This window comes from Rhododendron vialii, chromosome 3a, assembly GCF_030253575.1.
Source record: "Rhododendron vialii isolate Sample 1 chromosome 3a, ASM3025357v1".
NCBI lineage: Eukaryota > Viridiplantae > Streptophyta > Magnoliopsida > Ericales > Ericaceae > Rhododendron > Rhododendron vialii.
The window spans coordinates 31,952,131-31,961,700 of NC_080559.1; the positions used below are offsets into that span (position 1 = coordinate 31,952,131).

At 41.1% G+C, this 9,570-nt stretch overlaps 2 protein-coding genes across 5 annotated transcripts; one reads left to right on the top strand and one right to left on the bottom strand.

The window, feature by feature from the left end:
* The first annotated feature begins 238 nt into the window (after positions 1-238).
* Positions 239-3,062, top strand: LOC131320014 (GCN5-related N-acetyltransferase 6, chloroplastic-like). Of its 3 annotated transcripts, none has more exons than XM_058350536.1 (9): positions 239-603; positions 779-1,004; positions 1,129-1,181; positions 1,424-1,460; positions 1,551-1,610; positions 1,767-1,871; positions 2,155-2,308; positions 2,403-2,479; positions 2,871-3,062. In XM_058350536.1, the coding sequence occupies exons 1-9, from the start codon at positions 512-514 to the stop codon at positions 2,934-2,936; spliced, it is 870 nt and encodes a 289-aa protein (XP_058206519.1). In that variant the 5' UTR covers positions 239-511; the 3' UTR covers positions 2,937-3,062. The 3 variants fall into 3 exon arrangements, with proteins under 3 accessions (XP_058206519.1, XP_058206518.1, XP_058206521.1); XM_058350535.1 differs by having other exon boundaries at positions 295-603; positions 1,767-1,883; XM_058350538.1 differs by having other exon boundaries at positions 295-603; positions 1,767-1,883; positions 2,389-2,479; positions 2,871-2,943.
* Positions 3,063-3,192: 130 nt separating this feature from the next.
* On the bottom strand, positions 3,193-9,139 carry LOC131320009 (uncharacterized). 2 transcript variants are annotated; one of them, XM_058350526.1, is made up of 7 exons: positions 8,263-9,078; positions 6,805-8,232; positions 5,590-6,023; positions 5,299-5,460; positions 4,647-4,722; positions 4,400-4,555; positions 3,193-3,621 (listed from the first exon to the last, which is right to left on the bottom strand). In XM_058350526.1, exons 1-7 carry the CDS (start codon positions 9,016-9,018, stop codon positions 3,487-3,489), a joined length of 3,147 nt encoding a protein of 1,048 aa, XP_058206509.1. In that variant the 5' UTR covers positions 9,019-9,078; the 3' UTR covers positions 3,193-3,486. The 2 variants fall into 2 exon arrangements, with proteins under 2 accessions (XP_058206509.1, XP_058206508.1); XM_058350525.1 differs by having other exon boundaries at positions 6,805-9,139.
* Positions 9,140-9,570: the final 431 nt, after the last annotated feature.

Consider the following 9,570-nt stretch of genomic DNA (forward strand, 5'->3'; position numbering starts at 1 on the left):
GTATTTTTATCAGATAACTTAGTGTATTCGATTACATGCAGGTCAAGTTGTTAATTGATGGGGACTCAATTCCACCATCATGTATATGTGTATGTACGTTTAGAGGAAAAATAGGATCGGAGCTGGCAGCTAAGAACATCATCCTGCTTGGTTTGGATTTTGCGGGAAGTTTTTGGAAGTAATGAGTGAAAAGAAAGACGAAGAAAATTTGTTCGCAACCGGGCAGAAGTTTTGAAACCCAAAACTAAGAAGACATCTACAAGACAATGATATCCCATTATTACCTGATACTCCAGTCATCCCTTCACCAGAGGCCCACTCCAACAAGAGGCAAACCGTTAATGGGAGTAGTACTGTAGTAGTTAATTTTTGTTGACAGTCTTTACTGGAAGTAGTCAAAAAGAAATTGAAACCCAAATCGATTCAGATTATCTCTCTTCCTGTCAAACTATTTCAGGTCATAAGGGTTTCTTCATTTTTTCTGCGCTAGCCGCCCCCCCACCCCTCCAACATGGAGCTCCACAGACCTTGTTTCTTCAGGATTTCAAGCTATGGGATGGAGAAACATCACAAACTTCAACCCTTCTCTTCCTCCTGGAAAATGTAAGTCAAATTCCATTCTGTTCCTTTTGCCTGGTCAAATTTGGGGAATTGGGTTTTCTTTTTCTTGTCATTTTCTACTCCTCCCTTTCACCTAATTTTGATTGTTGAGGTTTTTATGTTCCCAAAATGGGTATATATGCCCGATTGTTGAGTTGAGCTTTTCCTTAACAAACAGGACACTGAATTGCAATGCTCCACTGACAAGAAACACACCAGAATCATCAGTAGAACATCAGAAAATTTCAGTCCCACAATTAAAAACAGCCAGTCCATCAAATCTCCAATTAAACCGACCATTACACCGACCCCGGCCGTCGTATCAAGAATCCTCCATTCAAGGGGATCGAATTGAGTTTGGAGAGTTTGTGGTACGAGAGGCCTTACGGGAGGAAGAACTTTGGGTAAATAGCTTAAACACTCAACCATATATTGTAGCATTTGTAATGGTGCTTGCTTTTAGCTCTCTTCCTAATTTGTGGTGGCAGCTGTTTTCTTTTTCTGTTCTTTTTTTGTTTTTCTGGATAGGCAGTAGCATGGCTTCGAGCGGAAACTTGCTGGGACGATCGGCCAAGTGACCGGTACGGGTTAAATATGAAAATTCTCCTCTCAAGCACACATTTGAGAGTGGCATTATCATATTTTGGTTAGATGGTTTTGGAACTTGTCAACTGGTCAATTTTGTTTCCCTGGCTCGAGCTCCTTCATTAGCGAAGGAACTGATGAGCTTTTTAATGAGCCAAGTTTGAGCTGTTCATGTGTAAATCGATTTGTTTTCAACCGTAATTACCATCACTCATTCTGGATGTGCCTAACAATACAGGTATGTAGAGAATTTAAAGAAGAAACTCGCAGAGAAGGTACGCCTTCGATGACATCATTTCTTGTTTGTCGATAACACATTGCAATATACATGATGCATATGTAAATCTTGGTATTTATCTATGTAGACTTTTGATTCATTAAAACGGGAAAGCAAACAGTTATGCAGCGATTTCTGCATTGTGACGGTATGGATTTCTTCTCCCGAATCACATTTATGCTGCAATTTTTATTTGTTTTCTTTCTATATGTTTCTTGCAAGTATTGGTCTGTTTAATTTCTAACAATCATCTCTGAAAGAATCTATCGAAGAAGTTTCTTATACTGTGTTTCTACGTTGATAGGTAAAGAAGGAAGAGAGTAATGTGACAGATGATGTATTGAAGAGTGTAGTCGGAACCTTAGCTTTGAGCATAGATTACATGTCGAGCGGACAGACCTTTCCTGGGGTAAAACTTTTGGTACTAACGTATGAATCTTGATTTCCTCCATTTAATTGATCAAACCAGAAGAATAACTCGGGGGGGGGGTGGAGCGGGGGGTGAAATTGTTATCTCCAAGTCATTTTCCCATTCGCTTGGTGCCGTTTTTTTGGGTACCGACACAGCCATCTTATAGTGGGACCCAGTAACCCTCACAGACAAAGGGAATGGGCACTCAGCTGACTGGAGAGAAGCCCATCGTTCATTTAGTACTTTTGTTGCCTGAAATTGGAATTATATGGTTTCTCAGGAACAGGTGAAACCTCCTGTCTACCCCGACCTTGTCGAAACGGAACAAATCGGATACGGTCACATTGATGACCTTTGTGTTGCAAAATCAGCTCGCCGCCAGGGGATTGCAAGCAGCATGTTGCTTTTTGCTATTAATCTGGCTAAATCAGATGGTGAGACTGTTAAGCATTAGTCCTTATCCTTGAAGTGTCAATACCATGACAAAACTACACAATTTTTCTTTCTGAATCAGATTTTTCGTGTCAGGAGCAAAACGAGTATATCTGCAGGTTTACAAGAGTAACAAACCAGCCCTAGAACTTTACCGAAAGATGGGATTTGAGGTATTACTGTTATAGTTGCTTTGTGTTTATTGCTTCAGCCGGCAACCTGAGATCTTCTCCCCCCAAGATCTTTGTGTCAATGTCCCAATGCACTTCTAAGGTGCACGATTCTGCCGAATTTGCATGATTCGAGATTTGAGTCATATTTTTTGGTCAGAAGTGCATTGTGACACAAAGCACAAGGATTGTGAAGAAAGGATCTGTGACCATAATTTGGCCACATATTTTTCACGTGGTGGGATTCCAGTCCCCAACACCTGCTCCTTGTGTGTCAGCAATAATGTGGCCAAATCCATCATAAATGCCAAAAGTGCAGTTGACGAATTTTCAAACAGTCAATCTCGATTTGAACCATGAAGAACTAAGCCAAATCTGTACTTATTGCTATCAGGTGGTCGAAAGGGCAACCGCTCAACTTGCAAAAAAGAAAGCTTGCTTGCTTTGCTTCGAATGGTAGAGCTCATTCAGCCAAAATCCCCATGTATTGGTTGTATTTGTAAATATTTATTGTATAGACAGAACGTAACAGTAACCAGACAGCTAGATATTACACAACCAAAAGCTCATACATATTCTTTCCAAATTTTGAGCTCTGCAATTGAATCATTTGTCCAACAGGAATTCTCATGCTCCAAGGCTGGTCTGATCCCCAGTTGACATGATATAATTGTTCATCAAACTTTCCGCATTGAACAAGAAACAAAATATGGGCATTTCTGAATCTTTGCATAAGTTGAAAATAATGGTCCATAATTTCGAGTAATTATCCATTACAAAACAAAATGTTACATGAGCACTATCCAAAAAGCTGCTGTGCCACTGCCACCGAAATATCAAAAGTGCCCAGCTGAACAAAACACATAACATCAGTTTTGCATTTTGCAAGGTTTGCATTTTCCCATTACAAAAAAGAGGGAATACACTAGACTTAGATAGGTCTTCACAAAATGAGGAATTTAGCACTATTCTGCGTGGAATGACAAACACAAGGCCAAAATCCGTGTCACTCAAGAGCGTACAGAAGAATAATGCAATGGTCCACCTAGAAAATCAGGCACCTTGAGATTTTCTAATATCGGGGTCTCCAATCCGATGATCCGCACATGAGGATTTGAGTGACCATCCAGAAATACGTTGGTTATCTGCAATGAATAATGCGCATTACATTACAAACATTGGAAAACATAAAACAAGAGGGAGGAAGAAAACAGTAGCATATAATCCATGATATTGCTAACAATAAGCAACATGGACAGTGGAAAACTGCAGCCTAAGGCCACACACACAGAGAAGTCCTCAACGGATTTATCAGACAATAAATATGATATCAGGTATAATCCATTGGTACTCGGTATTTTTTTACAGCTTCAATCAATCATTATGCATGTTAAAAACATGTTACTATATTCCACCACCATAGAAAACAAGAAACCAGAATATCCAAGTCCAAGAGATACCCATCAAGCTTCTACTTATCAAATGTAAAAGCATAGCTCATCCAACAAATGAGGTAAATGATAATTCTTTGCAACTGTACAATTCCAAAGACACCCCCAATTTTCAACTGCTAAAATTAAAAAAACCAAGAAATGGATCATTGAATGTCACGAATATGGTGCAAAAGACATGCCTTTACTCGATGTTTGATCCTGAAATAGCAGCCATGCTCTTTCATGGCTGGCATATAGATATATAATGCCAGGTGCCAGCACTTGCTTGTGTCAAGAGGAAATTAAACAAGTAATCCACAAATGGATTCAGTTTTGCAGCAAACCTTATTTCCCAACAGGTATACGATTTACAGAAAATGATTCTTCAAGGTGAAATTCATTCATTGAACAAGTCCTAGAATTTATTTGGCAGAACCAAGCAAAACTGCATAAGTAACATGAGTGAGATGGTCCTATTGTGTATGCCTACCTGAGTACATCCAAACAATTTGAGCACTTTCAGCGATAAGCAGCTATCCACTATCAATCCTAGAGCCTCGTCTGGCAGATTACGACACCCTGATAAATCCAAGCTAAGCAACTTAGCCGAACATCTGGCAAGTGATACAGCAGTGTTGTAACTGACCTGCAGGAAATCATATATACCATCGGTCCATAACCAATAATGAAAACAACAGTGAACTGATATGCAAAAACTAGGATGTGGCACTCCTTACCTTGTTAATACGATAGAGTGACAAATCTTCCAAAGCCTCCCCAGATGCTTCAAGGTATGCAGCAATGGCTTCGTCACTGTCAGCATGTCAAACAAAGAATTTTCAACAGTACTTCTATGAGGGAGAAAACTGAGCATGTATGTGCAATCCCAATGTTGGTGGAAATGAAAGTAATGATATCAAAAAGAAGGGCTCCGGAAACTAGATAAACAATGACATTGTAAGACTGTTGCATCTTGTATGTGAGCAGGGCTTCTTTTGCGGAGAAATTTGCACCATTTTCATATGCAATTGCAATTTAGTCTTCTAGGCTAGGAAAAGGACATTAGGCAATGCTACTTACAATCATTTCCTAGAGCTGTCTTCTACGCTAAGAAAGAGGTAACTACTGGAGCATACTTTTGAGCTCGGCAGCCTTTTCTTTTTGTTTCTCATGAGAGAGAGAGAGAGAGAGAGAGAGAGAGAGAGAGAGAGAGAGAGAGAGAGAGAGAGAGAGAGAGAGAGAGAGAATATGCACACATGCAACAAAAAGAAAATGGAACCTAGTACCTAGCGAATACAAGCAACGCCGCAATATTACATTAAGTGCATAGACACGACTACTGATTCTTTTTCTCACGATTATAAGCAGTGTCAAATAACAATGCAAAACCTGAACGAATTCCGGCAGAGTTTTAATGATTGAATTGCCCGACAACCATTTGCCAGATATCCCATTGTGGAATCCGTCAGTCTGTGCAAGTTACCAAGGTCGAGAGCACATAACCCTTTACAATTGTCTGCAATAACTTTCGAGGAAGCATCGGTCAATTTCCTGCAGCACATTCAAAAAACAAAGTGCATTTAATAACTAGAATAATCTGAATCTGATCCCATCGATTGGAAGGGAATCGATATTGCTAATTTTTACTTCCATATGCTTGAACTTGACAAGTATACATACTTGCAGTCAGTCAAAACAAGCTCCTTGATATGGTGACCACGCACCGCAACAAATTTATCAAGAAAATCATCACAAACAGTTTCAATCCCAGCTAGCGAAAGTACTTCCAGATGCTCTAGCTTCAACAATGCAGGTAGAATAAGCACCGCATCTATATTTTCGCAATTATCAAGGTACAACTCTCTCAGAACAGATCCCAATGAATCAGCTATGATTTTGATTCCATCAGAGGTGAGAAGGGAACACTGGCTGAGACTTATAGATCTTAAAGCAGGTGCAGACATGACTAGTGCACTTAACCCAGCATCCAAAAGACGGTATGCACCATTCAATGAAATAGTAGTTAATGCAGGAAGGCTATTTGGTGAGCGAGCTAAGGTGGCTTTCAGAATGTAGTCAGGCATACAGCGTCCGCATAGGTCCAGTTGCAGCACCTAATTCAAACAATCCAAAAAAAATTCAGCTTGAACTGATTTGAGAAACGAGAAGCTGCAACTCATACGCCAATAAATATATTCACCACACTACTTCAAGAACAATAAGCTTGACCATGGGCAATATGATTATCCTTTTTTCAAACTGAAGAAAGGCTTGCAGACTGACAAACTAGGTCAGATATTCTGTCAATCTTTAAATACATATGAAAAACTACCGCATATAGGCCCTATAGGAGTGAGAAACAGAACTCGGGCAGCAGATTTGGTACTTAACTAGAGATATCCTATTGTACAATAAAGTCACGACTGTCCAGCCCAGTATAGAAAAAATCAAGCAAAAATTGACACATATGTCTCAAACATTGTTCTCAAACATGTAAATCATATAGAACAACAGATACGGTACCAAAATGGCATGACCATGCACTAATAAGAGCATCAAAAAGTGTTTGTCGCACTAGTGGTACATAAAAATTATGGGTGACCATTGGTTTGATGCTCCGGCCCAATGCAATGCAAGCTCCAATCAAGCAACATACTTCCTACTTCTGTCTATAGTTATTAGGCTGTATTCTTGTTGCACCATCGGGTGAAGCAGGAGGCAACCATCCAAATAGTGCAGCAGATTGCTGAAGATATCACCAAATTATTGTCCGCTATCATGATCAAAGAGCTCATCGCGACAGATTATTCACAATGGCCAAAATATAATAAAACTAATTATCAGAAACGAACCTAAGCATCATAAATTCACAACCAATTAGATAAGAAATCGCACCGTCAATTTACTGGGTTCGCACCCTTCAAAAGCACTCATTAGCTGTTCCTCAGTCAAACATGAACACTCGCGTATCCTAATCTCTGTAGGTGATCCGTGTACAAGCAGGTCAAGGAAATGACCATTCATTTTCCGAGAATCACAAAGCATCTTACTAAGCTTGTGTCTCAGCATATCAGGGACACTATCAAGTGAAGTGATTGCATCGGCATTTTTAGCGAGAATCGCCAAGCATAAGTCTTGAAGTGAGGGGATCAATATCTTTGGGCGGTCAGGATTATGATCCTTCTTGGGAACCCACACCATAGATGCAGGTTTGCTTTTATCCAAACAGGAGTTCTGCTGTAGCACGTTCATATTCATTTCCCGGTCCCTAATAATCTTCATAGCAGTAGAAAAAGGACCAGGCCAGTCTTCACTGTCCCACTCTGCTTCCATTCCAGGCATTTCCCTATCAACCTCATCAATGGAACCGTTTCCCTCTACCTCTTTGGAAGAGAAATGAGCAAATCGTGATGCATTTTTCTTGGCTATATCCCGGAATCGTGCCTTGGGATCCCTTCCTTGCATGACGTTTGCCCTTATATTAGTCTCTGCCACTTGTTGTCCATCCATAATTGATACATCATCCACCAAAGAGTGCGTACCCGAAACTGCAATTTTAGTTGATTCTCCCATGTTAGGTTCCAGTTCCAAGTCAACCACCGGAATACCATTTGACAACAACCCATCCTCAACTACTTTCCCCTTCCCCTTTTCTTGCCTACTGAGCCTACGTCTGGACTTAACAGCAGGATCCCTATCAGCAGTTGATTCTTTCTCTTCTTTCACATCAATATTTTCTGCCAAATCAGCAGGACCTAAAACATCATTTTGACTTGGTGCCAAATCATCATTGAACACTTTTCCCTTCCCTTTTTTTTCCCTGCCGAGTCTCTGTCGAGCGTCAGTGCCAGAACCATTATCATCACCAATGTGATCTTTGTCCAATCCAATACCAACTGGTATCTCTACTTTGCAACCCAATTTCACTTCCACATTATCCAACACAACTCCCAGGTATCCCTCTGACTTATTCACCATACCACCCTCCCAATTATTGACATGAACTAACTTCCCAACATCACCACCACTTCCCTCCAGTATCCTTTTAGTAACTTTCTTCCCTGAACGCAAACTGAGGATTCCCTTATCAGAACAATCCTCGTTAACCAACTCCAAATTCCTTAAATCAACCACATTACCCAATTTCCGCTTCCCTTCCCCCTTTTCATCACTCACTCCATTTCCTCTAACACAAGTTGACCCAATTTCACTCTTCATAACCTCGTCTACCTTAGTCACAACTTCCTCCCTTCCCTCCTCAGTCTCCAAATCCAACTCTCCCGCGACTATACTCCTCATTCCAACCCTATCCGAAACCCTAACCTTCTTCCCTAGAATATCAGAAACCCTAACCTTCTTCCCTCGAATATCAGAAACCCTAGGCTCTTCATCAATTCCTACGTTCTTGAATCCCACACTTCCCTCCACTATCCTTTTAGTAACTTTCTTCCCCGATCGCAACCTGAGGATTCCCTTGTCTGAACAATCCTCGTTCACCAACTCCAAAGTCCTTAAACCACCCACATTACCTAATTTCCTCTCCCCTTCCCCCTTTTCATCACTCACCCCGTTTCCTCTAACCTCTCTAAAACTTTTCAAATCACTAGTTGACCCGATAACACCCATCGTAACCTCGTCTACCATAACGACTTCATCCCTTCTGTACCCAGTCTCGAAATCCAAATCTCCCTTAACCATATTCCCGTTCCAAACCCTATCAGAAACCCTTACCTTCATAACTCCAACATCAGTAACCCTAGGCTTTTCATCAATCCCTACTACATTCGCCATTAATCCACACTCACTCGTATCCTCCACCGAATTTGCAGCAACTACTACAACCTTTCTTTTACGGTTAGAGACAGTAACACTTCTAGGGTTAACTTCGTCCACGTTCTGAACGGAAACGAGGCGGAGACTCCGTCTAGAAGGTGGAAGTACAGAGGCTGAATCGGAACCTAACCCTCGGTGGGCAGGGGTCGAAGCGATCGAGCCAAGGCTCGAGAGCTCTAGGGTTTTGGCGGGGGTCGTGGGTTCAATCGGCGCCTTCATCTTTGGGATTTTGGGCGGCGGCGGCGAGAGTATCTTTCTAGACCTCAAGACCGTCATCGTGATGATTATATAGAGGGGAGGTAGAGTATCTAGAGAGAGAGAGAGAGAGAGAGAGGGAGACTTACAGTTACAATGGGAAACTGAGGAGTGAGGAGAGAGAGTGGTAAGTGAGAGAAGGGTACTGTGTACGCCTCTAGGGAGGGATGTTTGACTTCTGTAGGCGTCCCGACGATTTCCCGCCAAAAGGCGGAAAGGTGAAAGGTTGCAGCTTCCACCTGTTGACGTGGCGGATTGCCATTGGCTAGTTTTACTCGATAGCTGAGCCGGAACTTCTAGATATATATTTTTTTTCCGGGAAACTTCTAGATACGCCACGTAGATTTTTCACATTAATAATCATGAATCATGATTTTTTTTAACGGTCGTGTTCGAGTAAGTTTACTCGCACCAATCTTCTTTTCGGTCCAGTCGAAATTTGAGCACGACATAATCCAATCTTGATTGCATTACTTCGAGAGGAAGAAGATAGCTCTCGAAGAATACTTTATCCTTCATTCAAATTGAGTTCCGCTTAATTTTTAGGATATATTTTGAATATTGTCATTATTC